We start from the raw sequence: 27302 nt of genomic DNA, 5'->3' as shown, positions 1-27302 counted from the left end.
TACACTTGTTGATGACACGATATTAAATGGACACTCTGGTAGCTGATGTTGGTTGCTATGCAAGACTGCTATAAATTTTGCAGAATCTGAAGGCGAAAACCACATCGTCATAGCATTTTTTATTGCAAAGATAAGATTTTTTCAAGTTTTGCAATATTTTGAAAATGCATCTGGCAACAGAAGAATGGATGATGTCATCGGGGCACTTCGTCTGAAAACATCTTTGTATGTCTTTATAATTTGTATAATATTACTACACTTAAGATACCAAAAACTTTGACAGCTAAGCAAACATTCCAAATGTATCAGGTTTCAAGGATGAATCAATAAGAAGATTACAATAGCCTAGATTTAGAATATAAGCATATGAAGAGCATTTGCCTGAATGACATCACAGACACTGCTACTGTGATCCAACTTCCTGGAGTAGCTAAAGCTTTGGCCAGTCAAAAATAGTTTACATTCAATCAACCATATCTAAGTTAGTGCAAGATATTGACATAGGGGTTTTAAACTAGCAGTGTGGAATGTCTTTCCCTTCCATACTTCACCATATAATCCGTTTAATTAGAAACCACCATCCCTAGATCCCACTTACCATCTCTATATTTCATGTTTTGTATTATCCCAGGCAATGAAACATTCATCATTCAGTTGATAAATTAAACCATTTTTGCTCACAGTTGGACATTTTTCACTTTCTGCTTTATAAGATGGAGGTCAGAACATCCAGGAAATTCATTTTGCTAACTGTTAACAAGTAAATATTTAGCATAGTAATTTGGGGACGGACGACACTAACGACCTTCAAGAAAACAGACGAAGAATAACGATGTTTGTGAACTTTTCTTGGCTGATATTACCTCTGCCCGATGAACTGTCTGTGTAGTCAGAACTCCCCGGCTCTTCGGCCTGGATCTTCTCCAGTAATGCAAGTTCTTCCTCAAAAGATGACGGATCATGCTGAAAATCATCTCCGCCAGGCTTTCTGAATTTCTTTCCCGGTCCACCCGACGATGAAGCCTGAAACTTCCTCTTGACTTGATTCATGATCTGGTGAGAACGTCCATAAATTTATGATCAATATTGTTTGGCCCTAAATATGGTAGACAAAACAGTACTAGAAAGTCCAAGAATGGTTAAAGGGTGTGAAGACTTGCGCAAAAAGAAACATCTAATGCCGGTAATCTGACCTAGTTTCGAATGATCCCAGAAAATACCCACACAGCGTGCTACCTTTGGTAATTAGACATTAGTGTACAGTCAGTACGTACAGCTGCGGTCAATACACACAGCACAGTGTATAAATGATACAGCGATGGTCATCTCAGGTCCAGCTAAAGATAACAAGGTATCACGTTTTATTACTGTCTGCATTTTGTAGCGACAAGCAGAAAACTTCACTTGCAAGCAACGAAAAGTTAACTTTTTCAGAGCGCGGCACGCAGTTTGGGGCAAGTCTTCAATGCCTTTAAACACATGTTTAAACATCAACAACAATTTTACTTGCATCCTGTTAGCATTGCGATTCTTCCTCTCACTTGGACACTGAATGGTCACATCAACTGGAAAACCCTCAATGCCTAGGAATAACTTGTAAGGTCAACATATCCAGGAAAGTACTTGAAAGATAGTAATAAAAAGTTACTTTAAATTGTAAGTCTTGTCGTACTAGTAGTACAACAGCACGAGTACTAGAACAAATAAAATTCCTCTGGTATAATTATAAGTATCAGTACAAGGATTGAGGCACTATTAGTAGTTAATCTTACATTGCAGCTAGTATAGATGTACAGATTTCTTCATGCTATAACTTATAGGAGTGTTAGCTCAGGGGTTAACGCCGGTGCCTTTCAATCATAAGGTCCCCGGTTCGAGTCACTCCAAGATTAATGTATGTCGTCCAGTTACAGACTAACAGAGTTGTTGACAATTCATAATCATGGACGTTAAATATGAATGTAAGAGACTGACTTCGGTCAGCTTGCGGCTTTGATAAGCCAATGAGGCTTCTTCACGAGTTCTTACTTGCAAGAGAATCTAAAATACATACATATATCAGTAGGAGGACATTAGCAAATTCAGGAGGATGAGTAAAAATGACTGCTAGCCTATGTTAGAATATGTACAAATTCATTGTAAACATTTGACTTTTTAAACTTAAGAATTGAAAACATAATTGATCAATATAGAAAACGGAATACACTTTGTAAATAATTAACTAAGTATTAGACGTGCTGACACTGTTATGGAGTATAACTATTATCAACAGAACACTAACTACAAGGGACCTTTGGTACATTGTGGGTAGACCTACGTTATTAAACGTCATTAACATAGGCTAGGGGCCTAGGCCTAACTTTAATAAAACCTACGCAGTTCCCGCGGTTGAAACTATAGGCTAGGCATAACATTAATAAGTAAGATAATTGTAACAAACGAAATTTAATGAAACTGGAAAACCATGTAACTTTATTGATCTAGAGCTGTTTTTCCAATTAAAGTAGTGAAGCACATGAGCTCCTTCGCTTACGAGAAAGTAGATTCGTATATTACGCACCAGCAAAAGTGCTCAACAGTAGAATAGCGCGCCAGATAAATTGCAGGGATGAACTGACACCAGATGCATCATGTTTTGCATATCAATCTAATTTAATATTTTATTCAACATCTAGTTGTTTTGTAAAGGGCATGTTTTGCACATATATAGTTATATTAAATATTTTTTATCTTTTAAAAAGAAGAATAAACTACAAATTCTATCAAATTATTGTGACAGATGTATATGTTTTCAAATTACAGTATTCCAAGTAGTAGGTATTCACCCTTGGTTTGTTTTTAGTGACGTAAAAGACGACCACCGCGACGATGTTCGTATACTCAGGTCGACGAGCGTGTTGATATGGACTAGCCTATCTCTCTTCTAGGCTGATTGTTGAGGTCAATTTGAATTCCATATGACAAAATACAATAAATGTTAAGTATTAAGTCAAAATGTGCCCCTATATCAATTGTGGTACATATCTTGTTGAATATTGACATATTTTCAGATGGACCGTTACTACACGTATTCACTACGGTGTATCGTATGTTTACTACCAGGAAAGCCTACATACACATACATGGTAAAAGTTGACCGATTTTATGCCAAAGTGAACGCACGGTGGTCTTTTCATATCATAAAATGTACATGTTCAAAAAGTAAGTCAAATTGAAAAGGATATAACAAATGATATGTAAGGGATCATCGCAGTGATGCAAAAAACTCCCAGTAAAATATTTACTTGAGAGCAGACCTCCTGTTATGGAAGTAGGCTGTAACGATACCAGGGCCTTATCATCTCCTTTATCATGTCGTGGATCTGCCTCTCCTGAGGACATAATTTTCCTGACCATACCCCAAAATCAATTGGGATTTTAAGAATAGGCCCAAGTCCCCCCAACCATTGAAATACTGGCTCATTTCTGACTGCTACCTGGGGTTATCGGCGGTAAACAAGTCATCTCTCACTTCAGATACTTTGTATGTATATCTTCCATAAACTTCAGTGTGTATACATATATACATGATGGAAGTATAATTTACAATGAAAATGCAATACCCCTGACAGCCCCCCCCCCCCCAATCAGCGTCTAAGTCTATCCTTACAGACACAATTTACACGTAATAATGCTCCCTCGAGCTGTTTGTTCTCGAAGGAACAAATGTGTGTCAAATGCCCCTAGCACGCAGCTTTGACACATTATCTACATGTCCCACACATGGTCACCGCGCCTACATAGCTTTGACACTTTTACAGTGATTGTTTAATCTTTCTCCCATATTTTCCATGGCCATCTTATTTATCCGTTGTTGTCGTTAAACTTTGTGTGATACTTTCTACCCGTGATCATTTCCATTAAATGGGGACCAACCATTGTTTTCTACAAATGTGATGCTCTTCAAAAAAACAACAAAACACATGACTTGGCCATAAAAATTCAAAAGCTTTTATTGTTAGAAAACAGATTCCAGTATGATGAAATATACAGTCTAAAAGATTCAAATACAGCAGAACCCAGGAACTGCTGTTTAAAGAAGTGGCAAGTTAGTGAATTATTCCAAAAAATTGCAATTTTTATTTGAATGAAGCAAACATATAATAAAATAATATAATCTATAAGTACAATTATTTTAGTACTATGTATACTAAAATACATGAAAACATGTCTATCAATGGTTACAATAAAGACAAATGCATTGGGCCACCTACAGTCTAGCTCCACCATTGAATGCAGGTGGTACAATATAATTAGGATTACCATACCTCCCAATTAAGCACAATTGTCCTGTGTTTGCATCCAAAATGTATTGTACAGCCCTGATTATCACTGTTTTCAAGAACTGCTAATTAAAAAGTATACTTTTATTATGCATGGCTGTTTCGGAAGCATGGTATAACCCTTTACAACACACAAGCATGATAGGTGGCCGCAGAATTAGCTCCACAAGCTTGGGATGTAGGAAATGGGGGGGGGGGGAGAAGAAATGCTACATGGGCTACGACAAGTACAAACACTAACAGTGATGTAGCTATTTCATGATACTCCCCTTCAACCCCTCCCCATAGATGATGCAATGTTCTCCCCCCCCCCCCCCTTTCAACCAAAGAAATATCATATCCCTAACTTATGTTTTTTTATGTCAATAACAAATAAAACAGAAGTTAAACCAAGTAAGCTTTTGTTGAAGTGACAATTAATCATGACAATGCAACTAATAGCACATTTGTCATCAAAATCAAACATGATCTGGCATGTGAAATGCAATAATAATGTGAATATTCAACGAATGAAATGGCGGTTTTATAATCAAATCACTTCCTTTTACAGCTACTTGACTTTGTTAATATTGCTAAAAGAAAAAAATGCAACTAAAGAACCATTACAAAATAATTTTTTAGTGTGACCATATATTCAAATTTGTTCAAGTCATGCTGCATAAAGTTTGATAATTTGATAATATATATATATATATATGTATGCAGCGTAGCACTGTGGCTATAATTTCAAGTGGTTTAGTGTAAAAATCATGAAGTGTATGGTCTGCAAAACATTAAGAACCAAAAATAGAATCTTTTCACTTAGTGAATGAATAGTCATGACTTATTGTGATGCAGCCAATGAATAGTTATGACCTATTGTGATGCAGCCAATGAATAATCATGACATATCGTGTTACAGCCAATGAACATATATATATAAACTAGCTTGAGTCTCCTCGGTATGGAAATTGGTCGAATACTCAATTCCTCATAATCAGACATCAGTAGACGTTTACAAATAAAGTAATAATACAAAATAAAGTAATAATACAAAATGTTAAACGTCACATGACAGACCACAAAATCCTAAACCCTGAGCTTCAGGACAATACACAATTTTTTTTTAAAGAAAACGGTAAGCAATGGAGAAAGCATATAAAGCACATAAATGTTACGATCATTATATCGTTCACCATACCTGCAGTAGTTCCATATAAAACGTCATTTAGGAGCTGCAGTTTACGGCCATCTATAGCAGGTCATATACCAGTCTCCATCAAATGAGAAGTGTATGTTTTCAAAAGCAAGAAAAGGATTTGATTTTCATGAGTATCAGGTGCAAAGTAGTAATACAAGAAATAACCAGAATCTTTTAAAGTCCAGATGCAAGAAATGAGAGTCAAATTGATATCGACCATTAAACCCTATGATCTCAATATCCAAGAACAGAATTACTAAAATCCCCCCTCCCTCCCCCCCTTTCCCTTCTCCCACACCTCTTTACACTTCCTGCCTGTAGTGTATTAGGATACTGTAACTTACGGAGATCATGCAATAGCTAGGCACAGCCACATTGTCATGGTATACCTTCATGTACTGTATAAGTACTCAATATGTTACATTAATAAAGATCGGTCTGAAACACGCAAGCGAAGAGTTCAAGTGTTTCCTTACGACCAGGCTCAGGATACGACACTGTCCATCCACAACTCATTTCTTCCTATTAATCCAATATTTCAGTCCCCATTCACTCAGTTAGTAAATATCTCATATCGTAACCCTTCTGCTCGGTTTTATCTCTGCAGCCCTTTCATGATCTCCTAAGCTGTTTCGTCTTCAATGTACAGTCTATTGTTTACTTTATCTATTGTTTACTCTATCCATTGTTCATCGATGCACAATGTAGTCGTCTATCCATCTGTCTATTGTTGATGTGTCCTTAAACTGGTTTTGCTTCAGTTCGCCAGGATCGATACATCAGACCCTCTCAGTTATACAGTCATTATTTACTCATGTAGAACTGATTAAGCTTGTGTCTCCCCACATAACATTTGGAAAATATGCTCCACACCTGAAATTTCAGGCAAGAGTGTTTTTTCTTCAAATTTCTGTTTTTTTTTTTTTTCTGTGGTAGATCAACCACATCGTGAAATCAACAAAGAATATGAGATCTATAAGCAGCCCTAAATTTGAAAGCCCTTTAAACACTGAAACTGGATTTCTTTTATAAAAAACAAAATCCTCCAGTCTCCATGGTAACATCTGGGGAGATATCAAAAAGCATCCCCATATCTGTGAAATTTTCTTTTCAGCTAGAATTTAATTACGACAAACTCTTGATTCTGGAGCATAAAAGAACATCACTAGGAGGATGAAGTAAACGATACAGAGCATGCTACCTGAGAAGGAGAAAGGAACAAAAGAAATCAATAGAATTGTAATGAAACATGGATAACAATAGAATTATAATAAAGCATGGATAACAATAGAATTATGATAACAATAGAATTATAATGAAACATGGATAACAATAGAATTGTGTAAAGAAGCCTGGATAACGATAGAATATCTTGTCATTGTCAATTGGAATGGAATCATGATTTTTATTTAGCAGGGGGCAGTGTAAGGCAGAAGAAACTTACCTTGAAAATAATCTGACTTTCCATCAACAAATGTGTAATTCATGATGATAACACTAAGAATGACCGACCACAAGTGAAGATCATTGAAGAGGAGACGGAAGTTGAGGCTCTGCAGAATAAAAACAAATGGAATTGAAAAAAATAAATTTCTGCTATATTTAAACAAAATAACAAAATACCAAGGAGGTAACTAAAAGTAGTACTTCAAACCTTTTTGCACCAAAGCATTCATTTTGACAGCTAGATTAAATAATAGTAAACCAACAAGAAGAATTGAGAATTGTAACAAGATGACAACAAACTGCACGCAACAGGTCTGTAGATGTATGGTTGTCCTTAACATCGACTAAAAAAGGAACTATCAAAACTAACGTATACAGCACTTGCATTTTAAGCTCAACATGTATACTCCTCTGTCTATAAATGAGTTACAAAACCCATGAGGCATTCTTATCAGACCATTCCAGGTTACATTTAGATTCCAGTATTATCAGAAATATCAACATTAGACCAACAAAGCCTGCTAACTACAACAGTACACTAAGCTCACAGCTGCTGCTTATAAAGCAGATTACTAAAATCACACATTTCTGTAAAACTGATCAATTTTTTATTCAATTCAAAAATAAAATAAAAACCAAACAGTTGTTTGCTCTGACAAATACAATAAAAAATTCCCTGACCTATTGATAATACGGTGTATAATCATTACTGAATTAGGTGAAAAGAACAATATTTACAGCTAAATTGCATGTTTTTCAATCATTTCAATTTTTTTTAACATTCTACATAGAAGAACAATCACATAGACGACTCACAAAAATATAATCCAGGGCGACTAATGTCGGGATTTGAAGCAGACAGACCTGTACTGCTATAGAGCTGCCAATCTCAAGACTGAAAAAGAAAAAAAAGAAAAGTATCTTGTTTAAATTGGCACCGAAAGTTAAAACAAAAAAGTGTGCCACTTGTAGACACCTGACAAACTTAAAATTTCAAACAGCGATCTATTTTTCTTATTTAGTGACCGAATTACTTGGGTAAATTGAGTGTTATATATTACAGCTCGCCCTATTATATTTACTCTTGTATCAATATTGCTGTGAATTTATAATTATTATTATTATCTATGGTGGTACTCAATCTATAAATTGTGGTACTCAATCTATCAATGGTGGTACTCAATCTATCAATGGTGGTACTCAATTTATCAATGGTTGTACTCAATCTATCTATGGTGGTACTCAATCTATCTATGGTGGTACTCAATCTATCAATGGTGGTACTCAATCTATCAATGGTGGTACTCAATTTATCACTGGTGTTTCTCAATCTATCAATGGTGGTACTCAATCTATCAACTGTGGTACTCAATCTATCAATGGTGGTACTCAATCTATCAATGGTGGTACTCAATCTATCAATGTATTACTCAATCTATCAATGGTTGTACTCAATCTATCAATGGTGGTACTCAATCTATCAATGGTGGTACTCAGTCTATCAACTGTGGTACTCAATCTATCAATGGTGGTACTCAATTTATCACTGGTGTTACTCAATATATCAATCGTGGTACTCAATCTATCAATGGTGGTACTCAACCTTTAGCTTTCGTGTAACAATGCGACAGATATCGATTGGGCAGCCTCCCAAATTTAAGTACAATCTTCACCTTTCACTATAAAAACATTGCAATCTGACAGTCTTGGCTACTCTATAACATTACTTTTAAGTTTGCAAAGCCCACATAAAAATTTGGAAGCGATAAAGATGATTTGGTACTGGCAAATGCTACATTTATTTTATGAAGTAAAACTTTAGCGGTAAGAGTTTTGAAGATGAAAGTTCTTTTTACCTTAAATTGATGTTGTTCTTTAAAGCAAATTGAACACCGTTGATAATTTCAGGTATCTCTGGAACAACAGCTATTACGGTGACCCCGATAAATGCCTTTAAAGATGGAAATCGGAAAAAAGTTTAGAGGAACATACAAACAATTTTGTTGACATAAAGGAACATTTCTCCATCTGTTACTGATAGAAGAAAATTATCAGTAGCACTCTAGCTATCATACCTGTAGTGGGAGTACAACAACATGAGTACAAGTAGAATAACTTGAGTACAAGTACAACAAGATGAGTATGAGTACACAGTGATGTGCCCACACTGGGCGGCCCCGCCCAGCACTAAAAATTACCACCCAGCACTGTCTTAAAAATCGTGAATCCCGCCGCGCACTATTTTCATCTAAAATCCCGACATTCCTAAAAATATATTCAACATAAATTGGGCCTAGCCTATGCCAAAATCATACAGACTAATAATGCATCAGATACGCATGCGAGAAACATTACTTACGGCTCTCAATCGGTCCCTTGTAAAATCTCTTTGAACAAACTAATAACTTTTACCAGGTACGTAATATATTTCACTATAAAAAAATGTAAATTGTTAGCAAAACTACACAAGTGTCTTCATTTGGCATCTCAGCACCTTCAAAAATCGAAAAATTTCTCAAAGGGGAGGGGGACACCCCCTCCCCCTTAGACCCCTCCCCAGGATGGCGATCAGTTAACCCGGCACTCAGGAAATCCTGGGCACATCCCTGAGTACAATAACATAAATATGAGTACAATTAAATTCTCCATGTACCCTCAGTACAAGGAAGAGCCCATCAAGGTACACAGTAAACAGTACAGTTGTAGGTAGCTACGCTGGACACCAAGTACAGCATGGACTCAATGCGAGTCTGCAATTTGTTAGGAATTCTAGAATCATACTTTGCACTTAAACCAGTCATTAATTAAAACAAATCAAAACAGTTTCTTTGTTTCCTTAATGTTATTCTTTGTTGTCATGGTATCCCGTCAGTCTGCATTTAGTCTAACCTCCTTCATATCCAACTTATCAGTCAGGGAAGAATGTTAACAAAACCCAGGCCAGCCAGGAGTAAAAGATATTTAGTCGTTGCAGGACATTTTTAATAATTAACTCAATACTTTCAACTTTTAACTTCTAAGACAATTGCATCAAGAAAATTTCTCATCAGGAAGAAGGGAGAGAGAAATAGCAATGAGCAAAAGTTGTGCTAATGCTCCACTATTGTTAATGCTTCAACAAAACTAAGTGCTTGAAGCTCTTGCGTATGTTCTCTTTCACTTTAAGAAATCAAAATAAAATAAAACTGTTAGCAAACTGCTTATCCACTAGAGAGCCAGTGTAAGAGAATGTGTAAAAGTAAGTTGGCCTGACGTTTTGATCCTTGCAGGATCTTCTTCAAAGGCTAAAAGAAAAGTAACAATAACAGAAGGGACAAAAACACGCACAAAATACAGACAGGTTAATGAGCATGGTGAACACAAAGAGATAGATGTAAGGGGATTAGTAGACAAGGGATGGAGAGAAGAAAGAAAGAAATCGATGCAAAACAGTCCATAGCAACCAATCTTTGCCTCACCTCTGTTATTTTGGTGTCTTCAGATTCTAGAATTTCTTGTAAGCTGCCAACAGCCACCTCAGCACAGAGTGCCATGGCAACGGTGAATATAATTAGGATGATAACGCTCTTCGCACGACCCCACAGTACCTCTGGCTTTGAATGGTGACCAGAATGCTGACTGCTAGAATGTTGCCCAGATTGAGAGATTCTAGCCCCACCTGATAATGTATATCAAAGAGGTCTCTTATAAACAAGCAAACATACAAACAAATGATGAAGTACATAGATAGCTAAGGAAACAAACAAAGAGGACACACAGACGGACGGAGGGACGGACAGCGGAATGAATTAATGAATGAATAAATGAATCAATAAATGAATGAACGAATCAATGAATGAACGAGCATACGAACGAGCAAACGAACAAGCAAACTTTAGATAACGAAGCTGACATCAATTATTAAAAGAGTATCATGGTTCCCAGCAGATATCATAACATGGATCTTACTAGCAGTAACCAAGTCAAGAAGGTATTCATAACTTTGTCTACTTCGTCAAGAAATATCTCTTGAGTTTTACTGACAAATCTGGTGTGAAGGTGAGTGGCATTCCATAATATACATAACATCTAGGGACCCTACAGTTGTCATCTATATATACAGTACTGGATAGGTTAGGTTTATGACACATGAGGGTTTTCCCCGATCTTATGATCATTACCTTATGTGAGCATTTTGGTTACATTTACAAACTTGAAAATAACAGTCATGATTTATGCCGCTCCAAAAACGTAATCCAAAAAAAAATAGTGGAAATATATTCCCAGCAGTGACTTTTACCATCTAACTACTCCACAGGTAGATTGCCAATAGGAACAATCCACTCTGATCAAACTATGAGCATTTCTAACCTCAAATCTGGTCCATTTTGTTTCCTGTTTAGTTGTATGAACCTACCCAAATCAATTTTCACAACAAAGAGAAGTAAAAACTTTTCAAATCAGATCCCTCCCCCCCCCCCCAGGCCAATACTTGTCCTTCTTTCTTCGGATAAATTAAGGTAATTCTACTAATGAGAGTTTTCAATGCCGCCCGCTTTGTTTGTATCTGGGACATGACTTTTTACGTCAACTTTAGCTTGAAAGTTTCGTTCAAAGGATATCTTACCCAACAACATGATTCAGAACAGAAATCATTGTAACCGGACACAGTCTAGCCTCACCTTCTTAGCCTACCAAAACATAACCTCGGCTTTCCAAACTTTGCACCTTAAACCTTTAACTTCACTAACTATGACACTATGAAGGAAATCTTGAAGGGTAACCAAACATTACACCTGAAGTTCACTAACTTTAAATCAATGCTGAAAAGCTCACTAGAAGAGATACATGCCCAATGATAACATTCCAAACTCATCTATCTCACCGTCCCCTTCCCCCACCCCTCTCCCGCCCCCCCCCTTGGTCACTAGACCAGATGAACTACATCCCGATTGATAGACAATTTCGATAAAGCTAGTAGAAACATTTCATCTGGAATTTTTCTTCACAAATTAATTACAGAATATTTACCACCTTCCTTTTCCTTTTCTTTGAAATGTTCTTCCAGAACACTTGCGTGGGTGAATAGCGAGTAGACCAGACCAATGACGTAGGCAAGGGGCAGAAGTGCAGCTATACTGATAACGATTGGTTGAACTCTCTCAGTGTAAAAATCTGAATTGCCTTGAATAGTCTGTAAAACAAAAAGAGAAAGAAAAAAAAAGTGATTTCATTTTCCTTGTACTTTGTTTAGAAGGGCAAAATCACAGTTAGCAAACTGCTTGCCTACTGCACAAAAGCCATGTGTAGGCCGTAAATATGTAATTAGTAAGCGTGGCCCGACGTCTCGATCCTAGCAGGATCTTCTTCGGAGGTTAACTGAGATGTTAACAAATGGAGAACAGGTTAAGAGACACAGATAGACAGAGAGATTAGGTTATATTGCACTGTGATGCAAACCAATGGCCAATGGCTGTAAAATGTTTTGAATAAACGTATCCTGAAAATTACGTTTTCTGGTTCCACTGCTATTTCTTTGACCTCAGACATTTCCTAAATCTTTCATTACAAACATTTACACCCTACAAACTATGGCACCTGATCAATACAGTTTTTTAACAAAAAATATGGTTCCTGACAGTTGAGCCAGACTTGTCTCAGTTGCCACTGATAATTATGTATCACCCTATCCCCTGTGCATTCTACCAATGAGTGACAGCAAGCTTACGGTTAATGTCAACAAATAAACCCACTGGTTCATAGCACTCAGTTGTGTGAAGCCTATTGTTTATATAAATATATATATATATATATATATATATATACCAATAAGTTTGTAAGATAGTAATCCCTCCAATTTTTGAAGGTTTGATAACTTATGATCCCTTTGCTCACAAAAAAAAGAAACACTTCCCATCTTGTCATCGATGCTCTATGTATAAATGTCCATCGTATACTTACATACATACACACATACCTACGCACATACACCCATTCACACACACACACATACTTACCACAGAATACCTACAGCGTTCACATTCGTAGCTGCTGATATACGTATCATTCATGTTGTCAATGTAGCAATCCTGGTGGGTGAAGAATATGTGAGTTAGGAAATGCCAAAATAGATACGTATTTGTCCAAATATTAGAAACATCCAACGACAAAAGCAGCATCTTTGAGTGAGAAGCAGGATGGTGAGGTTTATTAACAACACACATCAATGTGAACCTCTCATCCCCCTTAATACCAGTGTCACATTATAAGTGGGAAATTCAGATTCGTAAATTTTGGCCGAAAATGCCTCCCAGATCGCTGGAAATGGCACTTCCCAGGCCTTTATTTTCTATTTTGAAATTACTAGTGATATCATAACCCCCCCCCCCCTTGGCTACGCGCCTGGTGACATTGAGGTACTCAATAACCTATTGAATAAATACCTCTTATTTAAGAGCATGACATTGAGGTATGCTAATAACATAGTGATGAGTACCTCTTATAGTCCATACAAGTCTCACTCTTATGAGCATGACACTGAAGTATGCTAATAACAACATAATGAGTACCTCTTATACTCCATAGAACTCTCACTCTTATGAGCATGATATGGAGGTATGCTAATAACATAGTGAGGAGAACCTCTTATATTCCATGCAAGTCTCACTCTTATGAGCATGATATTGAGGTATGCTAATAACATAGTGATGAGTACCTCTTATGTTCAATAAGTCTCACGTTTATAAGCATGACATTGAGGTATGCTAATAACATAGTCATGCTAACCTTTTATATTCCATAAAAATTTAACATTTATAAGCATGACATTGAGGCCTGCTAATAACATAGTAATGAGTACCTCTTACATGCAATACAAGTCACATTTTCATGAGCATGACATTGAGGAATGCTAATGACATAGTGATGAGTACCTCTTATGTTCAATAAGTCTCACATTTATAAGCATGACATTGAGGTATGCTAATAACATAGTGATGCTAACCTCTTATATTCCATAAATATTTAACATTTATAAGCATGACATTGAGGCCTGCTAATAACATAGTAATGAGTACCTCTTACATGCAATACAAGTCACATTTTCATGAGCATGACATTGAGGTATGCTAATAACATAGTGATGGATACCCCAAATGTCTCATATTTACAAATAATACAAGAAGACTTCTTTTCATTTACAACTTATTCCTTTGATACAAATCAAGACGAGCAGCCTACCCAGCACGAATAACCTCCGTAGGTGAACGCGAAAATGGTTGGCGTGAACACTCCTGCGACCGAGATGAAGAGCAGGGTGGAACTGACAGAAGCTGAACGGACATTCACTGCTTGTTCCTTGTGTTTGATGCCGCCCACGACCATGCACAGCCCCTGAGATACAGAGAGAGACAGAAAGCTGATGAAGGAAAGACTCAAACAAGGAAACTTTATCAGTTGCAATCTAACTTCCATCTCAGGACAGAGTTATTGAAGGAACAGAGAGAGAGAGAATGAGAGAGGCTGGGAGGGGTGCGGGTAGGATATGTGAATATCTGAAATTGCCGGAGTCATCAACAGATATACTCTTAGGACTTTTGAACATGCTAAATGGTGAAAAGGGTGGAAATCCTCCCTAAAACAACATAAAATTATGGTACACTGTGTAGAAGTATGAGTGTAGGGGAGAGGGGGGAAGGGGAGGTGTTGAGGGAGGGGGAGGGATAACTGAATATATGAAAGAAATAGGTCATGAAAAGCACAGCTAAACTGTAGGGGCATTCCAACTTGCAAGATGGAGGGGGGGGGGGGAGGGGTGGGAGGTTGGAAGGTGAAATCTTCTCAAATCAACATAGTGTTTGAAACCTATGCCTGTTATCTCAAACGTGCAGATGTCCAGTACCCTCAATACACTTGACCATTACTCCTTTCTGTATTTCCTGCCCTGTTCTCCATCTAGTCCACCACCAGTGACTGTCTAGTACAATTCATGCTACATTTGCATCTCAGAAATTATCCTCCTTTTTTTTTGCTACTGCAAATCACCATGAATGAAGTCTTGAAAGGGTAACCAAACATTATACCTGAAGTTCACTAACTTGTATCTCCATGCTGAAAGGCACACTAGACGAGATACATCCCAAATGATAGACTCTTTTTCTAAAGCTAGTAGAAAATAGTTAGTCTGGCATTCTTTGTGACAGATTTGTTACAGAAGATTTAGCACCATGGGTTTCCCGTTCATTGATTATGACCAGAGGCCCTGAAACATTCCACACTCATCTTTCTCACCCCCTCCCCCACCCCCCCCCTTCAAATTGACCCATATTTAAGCCTGACAATTTCTCCTTCATCTCATCTTTCACTTACTGGAATAAACAGCATGGTAGCAAGCAATGACCCTGTCAAGGCAGACTTGACCACATTAGAGTAACAGGGCTCTTTGTCCGTCACGTTCTTCTGCTTCAGGAGCATGGAAACGTAGAGGAAGATTTCAATGAAGGAACCAAAGAGGGCGTTGAGAAAGGCACCGACGACGTGACGACTTTGTGATGATATACTAAGGGGAAAAAAAGGAAATGATATACTTAGAAAGGTTTCACTAGAAATACTTCTTGGTTGGTAACACACTCCTTTATGTTAATGCAACAGCTAGAAATACTTTTAAGTGTTTGGAACATTCCATGAATTTTTTTTAATAGGAATAGATATTGAGCTCAGCAATGGGTTATACCTGTGGTTTGTTCAGGTTTATTATAGAAAATGAATTAATTATAGCAAATAAAAATTCACTAATCCTCAAATGATTGGGACACCCACCACCATCCACACCCACCCACTCCTGCCCTGCTTAGCTTAAAGTTAACAAATCCCCTTGCATGACCCTTCTTTATTCTTGTGAAGATCATCAACGACATCAGCCAAAAGCTCTCAATGCTACACACAGTATTAACCATTGATAAAGACTGACCAACAGACTATGATTCTCAATTAATTTTCAACAAGGGTCAGGTAAAACCAAAAGCATTAATTGTATGTACCAGAGTAGGATGGATGGTAGCAGCACGCTGTTCAAGACTTGACCAATTAGATCGCAGTATTAGAGCATAATGCATATGTATATGAGGGAAGTCAGTGCGTGTTATAAAATCTCACTACACCTTGATTGAGCAATGTGCAGGGTAAGATGGATGGTAGCCACACCCCCCATTCAAGACTTGACCAATTAGAGAGCAGTATTAAAGGATAATGCATATGTATATGAGGGGAGTTAGCATGTGTTATAAAATCTCACTATACCCTGATTCAAGAATGTGCAGCAGAGGGTCTGCATAACCTATAAATTCAATATTTTTGGTCGAATTTTGGTTGCGGGCCGGACTGGAACCTTCCATGGGCCACCTATTGCGAACCGTCGCTTGACATGAGCTACAAAACTCATTCTTTAAAGAAGTGAATACCTCTTACCTTGTTATTGCGAAACCGATATAGTGAGCTAGTGGTATAATACTGATCACTCCTAAGATAAATTTCTGGGAAAAGATAAGAAAGTTTCACAATTTTAATGTTAACCATTTAACCATTGTACACTTTAATTCATGATCTGAGGGAATTCGGATGGATGTACTGGTTAAAATCATTGCAGACAAGCTCAACATATATTTACTTTAACTCTATATATAGGTATATATGTATTGATTAAAGTTAACCATTTAACCATTGTACACTTTATTTCATGATTGGAGGGAATTTGGAGGGATGTACTATTTAAAATCATTACAGACAAGCTAAACATCCATTTACATTAACTTTATATATATGTATATATGTATTGATTAAAGTTAACCATTTAACCATTGTACACTTTATTTCATGATTGGAGGGAATTTGGAGGGATGTACTAGTTAAAATCATTACAGACAAGCTAAACATATATTTACATTAACTCTATATATATGTATTGATTGGTTACATATAGTTACGGGTTTCATGTACTGGTTGAAATCATTGCAGACTGGCATAAAATCTTTAAACTCTTGGCCTTTTGGCTAAGATCATGTGTAGTATCTGTTGCCTTTCGAGGGGAATGGTGATGCACACCCTACGATGATCACACAGTCCCGATGCAAGGGGACTGGGCTTGAGAGGGGATCAGTCATTCGGTAGTTTGGTTTTAGGTTCTTTCCTGGGTGACTTTTTCTTAAAAAGTAAAAATCTTTAAACTAGTTAACTTTAAATATTGAGTGTCTACATACGGATATGGGTCTCATTAAGTGGTTTCCAGGATCACCATATCCGAAGCCAAGAGTGATAAGCACAAACACCAACATATCTTGAAGTCAAATATAAAGGAAAACAAAGGAAGGAATATTTGAAATCACAACAGTGACCAACTCATACTCTTACACAATTGATACTAATATCTACATAACTGATACTCTAACACCATTGATACTAATACTTACACAACTGATACCCTAACACCACTGATACTAATACTTACATAACTAATACTCTAACACCACTGATACTAATACTTACGTAACTGATACTCTAACACCACTGATACTAATACTTACATAACTGATACTCTAACACCACTTATACTAATACTTACATAACTGATACTCCAAAACCACTGATACTAATACTTACATAACTGATACTCTAACACCATTGATACTAATACTTACATAACTGATACTCTAACACCATTGATACTAATACTTACATTACTGATACTCTAACACCATTGATACTAATACTTACACAACTGATACCCTAACACCACTGATACTAATACTCACGTAACTGATACTCTTACACAACTGATACTAATAATTACGTTACTGATACTCTAACACCATTGATACTAATACTTACACAACTGATACCCTAACACCACTGATACTAATACTCACGTAACTGATACTCTAACACCACTGATACTAATACTAACATAACTGATACTCTTACACCATTGATACTAATATTTTAATAAGTGATACTCTAACACCACCAATAATACTCACGTAACTGATACTCTAACACCACTGATACTAATACTTACATAACTGATACTCTAACACCACTGATACTAATACTCACATAACTGATACTCTAACACCACTGATACTAATACTTACATTACTGATACTCTTACACCATGGATACTAATATTTTAATAAGCGATACTCTAACACCACCAATACTAATACTCACTTAACTGATACTCTTACACAACTGATACTAATACTTACATAGCTGATACTCTAACACCAATGATACTAATACTTACATATCTGATACTCTACACCAATGATACTAATATTCACATGACTGATACTTTACTGCCACTGATATTAATACTTTATACATAACTGATACTTTAACACAACTGATACTAATACTTACCTAACTGTTACTCTAATATTACAGATCTAAAACTTACAAATGATTGTGTACATTTCTAATTTCAAAAGGATACTTGTGACAAGAATACTCATCCCATCAACGGTAAACTTGTAGAAATTACGGTTGACTGCTTGGTAGCAACATAACAATACTTCCAAGGGTTTATCCTTTTTCTGTTGAAATCACCAAAAAAAAACAGACATTGAGTAGTCAGGGGGTCCTCTGTAACCTCACAGAATATTTTTAAAAAAATAATCCAATTTCCTATTAAACAAAGTGAATAGATCTCAGTATTTCATATATCAACAACAGAACAAAGGAGTGAAGAAGTATTCTTAAATTTTTTTTTTACAGATCCTTTTTTGGTGTATTTTTATGATGGCATCTGGCAACGATAGAATAGGTGATGTAGTCATAGCAACTAAGAGGAAAAAGTCTTTTGTTTCTCTACATAATGTACACATCCTCGATCCACAGAGGATGACAATATTCTTGCAAAATTACAAGTATTTATCTTGTTAAAGTAGATTTACATTCAAACAACTTTATCTAGAATTAGCAACAATATATTGATATATGGTTTTCAGATATTGTTGTAGAATACTTTTCTAGTCCATATCAAGGGCATCTTATTGATATGTGCCCTTCCACCTGGAAAGATAAGAACACCACAGAAAAGCAAATTAAAAAGTTTGAAAATAAAAGAGGTGATTTATTGAATGACATCAATGAAAGAAAATCACTCACAAAACTATGGAAGCTTTTCCTTATCGACATCTTCTCGGGCGGTAAAAAGAACAACTTCTTCAAAGACGATACGTACAACTGCAGAAAACAGAAAGAAGATTTTAGAGGATTTCATTTTCTCATCTTAAAATGAGAAAAATATTCCTTGGCAACTATCTGTTCCACTTACCATAAATCGCTTTTGAGCGGCCACAAGAATATGTGATAAGATTCAAACTGCTTCATTATACAGACCTAAATTTCCAAGTCTTCTCTAACCCCAAAATTTTCTCTGATATGCTTCGTTTTGCAACGAAATACAATTTAGAAATGGTTTATCTGTTTGTTTTTCCTCTCCCTTTTCTCTCTCACTTAAAGACATCAACATACCATAAGTTACTGCAATCATAGTAACTTCACTAATTTTTCTCCTTATTATTTTCTTACTTATTCTTATTTTAGGTTTACAGTATTGTTCAAGGCCCTCTCACACGACTTTACAACTTAACCCGGGTCATTGGTAACTTGTCACACCTACACACCAAAGTGTGCACAATTCAAACAATCTCTCCTGGGGCACCACAGTGCACCACAACCATGTGTCCCCTGGGGGACTTCCCATAGGGTGCAATGGAGATAAAGTGCACTGCCCAAGGACACAATGCAATGATCTGGCCAGGACTTGAACCTGTAATCCTTGGATCAAAAGTCTGATTCCTTAGCCAATTGGCCACCATGCTCCCTCTTAGAAATTATAGTTACAATTTTTGAAAAATTTACCCAAATATGGGTAATAAAGCCTCAACAAAACTGACAATTTTTACAAGATTCTTGCATTTTGTATATTTTCCTCATTTCCAATGTCAAAATGCCGTTTAGCTATATTTTTTAATCCTTTTCTTTTTTTTTGGAAAAACAAGTGCATTTAATGAGACACATACCTTTGATATTGGAATAAAAAAAATCACCAACCCAGTCAGGATTATAATGACAGCATGAACAGAGAATATAATCGGACCTCCCAACAACAGCCAGACATAGGTGACCGGTTTCCGCTGTTAAATTACAGAAAGCAAAGTGATTTTAAAAATAATTCCTAAAATGTCTGAAATGAAAACGATTTAATGATTGAAAAAGTTCATGATAAGCTGGTAAATATCTTGCAGGAAGACTTACCTAACACCACAAAGAAATCCTATTATATCTGTACATTGAAACCATGTTCACATACACACACACAGACACACACACACATGTTTGTATTACATTCAGACCGAGGACCCCATTGTATTTTCCATTGTTCAAATCCACGTACCATAACTTTAACAATACCCCATACAATAGAATTCTTCCGAGGACGTGGTGATTCTTTAGAAATCACAACCGAGGACCTGGAATTCTTTTGTTCAAGTCCTCGGTCAGAATACAAAAACAAACACACAAATGCTCTGGGGCACAAGCACATAAACTTCTAGAGGGGCTTTAGACCCTCCAAAATAAAATCAAGCAGAGCACAGCCCCTCACCCCCCCCCCCTACATTGACAGTGAGAATATTAGATAAAACTAATATTGTTCAGTACATAAATGTATAACATGTAAGTATGCTACTCACAAACCTAAACAGTTCTTGTCTATGCTTGTAAAACAAAACTGTCTGTCTTCAAGAACCAAAAGAATTTCAACTCTTTACAGATTGATTTTCAGTAACTGTGACAAAAACAGAAGAAGACTCACCCAAATATTTTCCTTTGGAACTTTCTTCAAATATCTTGGTTGTGATGTTTCAGAACTGTGTGTGGCCGATAACGTACCGTCCGCGAGCTCCGCTTCCTTGTTATCACAAAGTAGACTAGCGCCCTCGTTCTCGATGATGTGATCTGTGTCAGACGTGACTCTATGTTCATCCTCTTCCTCAGTGCCAACTTGAACAACTGCTTGTTCCAGTTCATAGCTTGAAGCCTTTTGAAAATATGAAACAACCAATTTTTATTGTTTAAGTTTGCTTTCATATTTATCCGGTCATCTCCTTGAGAGACTTGTCACTTTTCTTCGAACTTATTACAAATCTCTCACAGCCAGGGTGCATGATTGGGGTGCAGACTGGGTGACAGGAGGGTGTGAATGATAATGGAGAGGTGCTGCAGGAGAGTGCAGACCGGAGCAGGACAGGGAAAAGAAGGGTCACAACTATGCAAATGGGGTGTTGAGAGGGTGTGCAGGAGAGTGCAGACCGGTGCAGGACAAGGGTAAAAAAGGGCACGACTATGCAAATGGGGTGTTGCAAAAGTCAGACAGAGGGTACACTACTCCTGGAATGGGTGCATGGCCAGGAGACAGGGTGCATGAGGTAGAATGGAGGCAGGACAAAGAAATTAATTAGAGACACAGAAGTAGCAAGACAGGGTTTGGGATTAGCAAGGTAGGGTTCAGGATTAACGCAGGTGTGGGGCGAACAGGCGGTCAGACAGGTTGATAACAGTAGGTAGAAGAGTAAGGGAGATTATTAAGACAGGGTTCAGGACTAAGGAGGAGGAGGGATGAATGACAGCATGAGGGTAGACAGGGAACATGACTAGGCAGAGGGATTGTAGGACAGAGGAATGCAGGTGTCTGGGGTTTTGTATGAATAGATTTAGTATATTATAGTATAGTCTTACCTCTGTCACATATTTACCAAAGGGCCAAAGGAAGTACCATGCCAGTTTCCAACAGAACTTGGCTAAAAGTAAACAAAACAAGATACGTATGTGTGTGTGTGTGTGTGTATATATATATATATATATATATATATATATATATTTATATATATATATATATATATATATATATATATATATATATATATATATATATATATATATATATATATATATATATATATATATATAAATATATATATCATCACATATATATATATGTATATATATATATCATCACACCTCCATTTCATTAACATAAAGTCTGTTCAAAGTATCTCTTTCGAGATCCGGCTTTAGGAATCACAAATGATTTTTGAGTTGGTTAGCATCATGTTTGTTCTCTAGAGTAAGGCAAAATATGTCACCAAAAACAGAACAAGTATTGTTCGATACAGGTGACCAATGCCTACAGTGGAATTACGACCTTCCTTACCGGTTTAGAACCTCTGGACATACAATCAGCGTCCATGGCCTAGTTGGTTAGGGTGTCCCGGGTTCGAATCCCGGTGGAGGCTGGAAGGTTTTTTCACTGTTCTTGATATACATATATATATACATATATATATATATATATATGTATATATATATATATCTATATATATATATATATATATATATATATATGTATATAATGAGTCGGTATGTAATAATGTAATAAAAAATAGTAATAATGAAATCCAGCGGATTGCTCTGTCTTCAAAGAAAGAGAGACTGTTTAACAAGAGCCATTGTCTTTAAGCAGGACTCAGAGTGTGACAGACGATCTCCATTGTGATTGAAGTTACTGATCAACCAAAAATAGCATAAAATCAGGATTTTTGCAAAATTTCAAACTGGTCATTGGAAGTGCAAGGATCACCAATCCATAATAAAACATTGTAATATCGCCCTGATGTTCCTCTCTTTGATGTCTCAGTTATTTTGGAGAAAACAAATTCAGCATCGAATTTTAGAATACAGTCTTTTTTTTTATGGTTTCAGCTACATGTGTATGTTTCTTAGTAAGAACTTCATAAATCTACAAAAACAAAACCCGAGAGCAGCTTTAAATGGGCTTATCATATCTTCTTGTTTGATATGATCAATGCTGTGTAAGCCTCTTCGTATTACTTAATGATCCTCCATAAAATACTGAATGCTCCTTTTAAGGACCTTAGAATACTTATTTGTTTGATAATAACATATTACTCCAAAATGCAACCAATCTATTACCATACGGCCAGCCAATGACTGTTACTGCCATCACCACGGCAACACACAAGTAGACAAGGAATATCCACCAGCCAATCAGAATGGAGTATGCAATATTGCCCGGTAAAAGGGTAGATCCTAAAAGGATTAAACAAAAGCAAAAGAAGTTTTTCATGAGACAATTCTGAATGAATTCAACAATGAAACACTGGTTGATAAGTTTCAAACAAATAACTTCAATCTATACTTCACTCCCAGCCCTCACCTGCCCCACCCATCCCCCACCCCCATAAACAAAATGAAAAGCATACAATTGATTGCTACAATTCAACTGCTGCCATTTCACCCAAAAAATTCATTCTTTATGATTCAACAAATTTAGTGTTATTTCCAAACATTTGCTGTTAAAGTTACAAAGTGATGTTAATCACAGTAAATCACTACCTCAGATTGGAAATTGAAACCAACGACATAAACAAAGCAACGAATGTGGGTGAGAGTAATTAATCTGTTTATACTTAGTATGAAAGAATGAAAGTAAGTAAAGTCTATTTAATAAGGAAATGAATACGGTGATTAAAATCAGGTAGCTCATATGTAAGCATTTAAGTGATGATAATATGGCAACTTGTGAAGCAATGGGATTACATGATTACAATCTCCAAACTTACTCAAGGATTGGAGTGCGGACAGCCTGGTAACATACAAGCTCTTCACTGCCTCACTGCGCTCTTCAAATGGCCGCTGTGTAACATGAGCCTTCCATTTCTTGAAGCCAAACTGTGCGGGAAGAAATTATGAAAGTAGAATAAAAAAACGGTGTTCTGTATTTACATGCCTCAAACCATACAGTGGAAGACTTCAATAGGCTCTTTGAAATTTTAGGCACATGCTTGAAACATAAGATCACATTAATCAAGAGTTTGTTACAACACATCATGACCCACAGTCATATAGCTCAAATCGTTGAGAACTTTGGAAGCTGGTGACAGAACAATTATAATGGTTTGGCTTAAATAAAGACACAGCATATACCGGATAATAATCACCATCACCATCATCACAATCATCACCATCATCATCACCATCGTGACCATCATCATCACCATCACCATCACCACCATCATCATCATCATCACCACCACAACCACCATCATCATCATCATTATCATCTCCACCACCATCACCACCACCATCATCATCACCATCACCACCACCACCACCACCATTATCATCACCACCACCATCATCACCACCACCATCATCATCATCTCCACCACCACCACCACCATCACCACCACCATCATCATCATCATCACCACCACCATCATCATCACCATCACCACCACCATCATCATCACCATCACCATCATCACCACCACCACCATCATCACCACCACCACCATCATCACCACCACCATCATCATCACCACCACCATCATCATCACCACCACCACCATCATCATCACCATCACCACCACCATCATCATCACCATCATCACCATCACCACCACCATCATCATCACCACCACCACCACCATCATCATCACCACCACCACCATCATCATCACCACCACCATCATCATCATCATCACCACCACCACCATCATCATCACCACCACCACCATCATCATCATCACCACCACCATCATCATCACCACCATCATCATCACCACCATCATCTTCATCATCATCACTACCATCATTGTCTTCATCATCATCATTATTATTATGATTATTATTATTTTGTGGGAAGTGGTGGGGCCATAGCTCATGAATGCAAGTAAAATACCTGTAAAACTATCATGATAGTTTTAAGAGTGTTTTTTTTTAAATTGGTAATAGTTCCTGTCTTGTAAAACCAAGTTCAAAATAATTCTCCTTCATAGTATATTTAATGAATTTAAATTTGATAAAGCCAATGAACAGCACATTGTTTTGATATTTTAGCACCAAGTATGAAAATGAAGTTTTCCAAGGCAAAGGTGATGGCAAAATGATATGTAACTGTTCCATCTAGATAATGGCATTCAGAAATGTTGGATTTCTACACAGCCACTAAGACCACACTCTTTCTGGCTCCCAAAAATTATATCCCCCCCGCCCCTCTTCCTGTTCTGTCCCATCTCCTTCCACTCCTGTGAACCAGATGATCAGAGATATTCAAGCTGAGATGTAAACACTTGACACTCCCTGGACAGCCAAAATATGAGACTCGAGAGAAAAAAACATTAAAAAACAAAAACAGAACAATGTAACCTGTAATATAAATCTCCATATTTTCCTCTGGAATGAATTGAAAAGTTACCAGACTTTCTTATTAAATCGTAGAATTGATGATGTACAGTACACCGGATCAGGACTTAAATTTGTGTAACAGAATTTGACTTCAAAAATAACAAAACTGACAATGCAACATTATCGAAAAATTACTGTCCACACTGAGGAGCTGCTCCCATGGATTGTACCTTAAAGATAAAAATGTTACGACGTGAATGATGGTTGCATAAAAAAAAAACGGAAAAATATCCTCCCAACAAAACATACCATGTAGTTCTGTTCCATTTTCTTCTCTTCAATTTCATTTTCTGGTGACTCTAAAAGAACAAATCCATCTTCCATATTGTCCTTGAGGGTCGTGGAACGATGTCTTAATAGCGTCGGATGTTGCCGAACATTGCAAAATCTATCACTCTCACAACTTGTGTTACCCAGGTCTATTTCAGACGATGACTCCATCTTGGAATGGCTAGTTTTCCCTCGTCTTTTTGATCTGTTCACAAAAAAATTCACTTGTCTTGAAGTTGAAAATTTCAATCAATTGTAAAAGGGCAATCTCCAACCTGTCCTTAATGAAAGCCATTGTTGTTTCAGAAAGCATGTGAACAAAGGATGGTAGACTCTCGTTTATGCAATGCATTATAAACACAGCCAAGCCGATACCCATCCTGAAAATGTTTTTGGTTTCTATCCAAATCACATAAGATTTACCAAATCAGCTGTCCAGTATTTAGAAACATGGCCAGAAACTTTTTTTTTTTTTTGCATTATCTTGATCTCCGCAAATTGGTCAAAATATCATGGTTATGCATCGTGAGGCTTGACATAACTATTTATATACAGGCTAGCATACTTAGTAAACACTTCAGCTACAGTCCACCCACTACTTTACTTTTCAAGGTTAATAAATGTTAAAGTATCTTTTTTAATCAGTTTCAACTATCAAGTGTCTTCTCTGTTACTTGCTTTTTTTCTTTCCCTTTCCTGGTCTCTATTTTAGAGATTTATTTATAGACAGCCATTGTTTTTCTATTGAGCACTTATATACTAGACTACGTGTGTAATTACAAGCTTGCAGTACACGTAAATGATTGATTTGTTTCTTATAAAAATTATGTACAGTACATACATTGGCAAACAAATTTGTAAAAAAGGATATATTAACACAGCAGTAAGTAATAGTTACTGTATGTAGTCCATATGTACAACAGAATGTAACAGTAATACTATTTTCTACATATTGTACAGTATAATTAATATAATACGAATAATAACATGGACATCTAAATTTAATAACATAGGATTGGGTATAAACCACTAAGGTGACCCTTTACATAAATATGATGTGCTTCCTATTTTTTTGTTCTTTTTTTCTGGCATCCTTTTTTGTTGTCAAAAGATGCCCTTTTGTTAAAAAAACATTCAAATACTGGAATTTGTGGGAGGAATGCACATACTGTAGGATACATTGTCTTACAACATTTTGAGGCAAAAGAAAACACTTCTTAACGTGGGTTAGAATAGATGCAAAGTGCACTAGAAGTGGGGGAGGGGGAGGGGTCACCCCTTCCATCGTCAGCCAGGGAAGAAGTAGACCACCACATTCAACCACTTACAAAAAAATCATGAGTATTTATTTGAGCAGAGCACAACTTTGTGTTTAATTTGTGAAATTACAGCGACCTTAGATATAAAATCCACGGGTATCCTAATGGCATACTGCTATAAAGCGGTTCGTAGAAATGACACTGCCACTATTGTAGGACAATCTATCGTGTATAGGCCTAGGCCTATCACACAAGTTTGCCTGTGGATCTAGTCGTGTAGTAGTTAGCACCTGGCCTACATTTAAGTAGTTTAAAGCAATACTTACCACAATAACTGCATTATCCGACACACAAATAATTAATCAAATTATTGGAGACGAAGGCAGATCTCAGTATCATCACATAGAAGCAAAAGGGTAAGCATCACAGTCATGTGACACATTAACTTCACTGTAAAGTGACATCGTACATTGTATTACGCAAGAACTCTTGTTTACTCTGATTATTACGGAGCTTTCA

The 27302-nt window shown here is 36.7% G+C and overlaps 2 protein-coding genes across 5 annotated transcripts in view; both read right to left on the bottom strand.

Moving 5' to 3' along the window:
- The window catches only part of LOC139969773 (DNA polymerase delta catalytic subunit-like), a 91163-nt gene extending 88524 nt beyond the window's left edge, over positions 1-2639 (bottom strand). Inside the window, exons 1-2 of one of the 3 annotated variants that reach the window (XM_071975027.1) lie at positions 2534-2639; positions 864-1053 (exon numbers count right to left, since the gene is read on the bottom strand). In XM_071975027.1, the coding sequence (XP_071831128.1) occupies positions 864-1050 (187 nt within the window). In that variant the 5' untranslated portion in view covers positions 1051-1053; positions 2534-2639. Of the gene's footprint in view, positions 1-863; positions 1054-2471 lie in introns of all 3 variants that reach the window. The other 2 variants (XM_071975028.1, XM_071975026.1) reach the window with 2 other exon arrangements.
- Positions 2640-3967: 1328 nt separating this feature from the next.
- Positions 3968-27265, bottom strand: LOC139969769 (uncharacterized). Of its 2 annotated transcripts, XM_071975021.1 has the most exons (20): positions 27110-27265; positions 25504-25729; positions 23628-23736; positions 22978-23094; positions 21724-21785; positions 20801-21025; positions 20007-20120; positions 19087-19164; positions 18413-18512; positions 17181-17257; positions 16393-16457; positions 15295-15484; positions 14167-14319; positions 12945-13016; positions 11959-12121; positions 10407-10606; positions 8805-8899; positions 7765-7843; positions 6947-7055; positions 3968-6703 (listed from the first exon to the last, which is right to left on the bottom strand). In XM_071975021.1, exons 2-20 carry the CDS (start codon positions 25693-25695, stop codon positions 6624-6626), a joined length of 2280 nt encoding a protein of 759 aa, XP_071831122.1. In that variant the 5' UTR covers positions 25696-25729; positions 27110-27265; the 3' UTR covers positions 3968-6623. The 2 variants fall into 2 exon arrangements, with proteins under 2 accessions (XP_071831122.1, XP_071831123.1); XM_071975022.1 differs by lacking the exon at positions 20801-21025.
- Positions 27266-27302: the final 37 nt, after the last annotated feature.

The sequence above is a fragment of the Apostichopus japonicus genome, chromosome 7 (genome assembly GCF_037975245.1).
Source record: "Apostichopus japonicus isolate 1M-3 chromosome 7, ASM3797524v1, whole genome shotgun sequence".
NCBI classification, from domain to species: Eukaryota; Metazoa; Echinodermata; class Holothuroidea; order Aspidochirotida; family Stichopodidae; genus Apostichopus; species Apostichopus japonicus.
This window is presented reverse-complemented; position numbering and strand designations above follow the sequence as displayed.

What these genes read in the sequence shown, in the direction of transcription:
- LOC139969769 (XM_071975021.1), bottom strand. Translation starts at nt 25,695, where the DNA reads ATGGAGTCATCGTCTGAAATAGACCTGGGTAACACAAGTTGTGAGAGT. An exon ending in TTCCAAAGGAAAATATTTGG is followed by an intron (nt 20,121 to 20,800) that starts GTGAGTCTTCTT and finishes GTAATTTAACAG; the next exon opens with CGGAAACCGGTCACCTATGT. An exon ending in AAGAACAACATCAATTTAAG is followed by an intron (nt 7,844 to 8,804) that starts GTAAAAAGAACT and finishes TTTCTTTTTCAG; the next exon opens with TCTTGAGATTGGCAGCTCTA.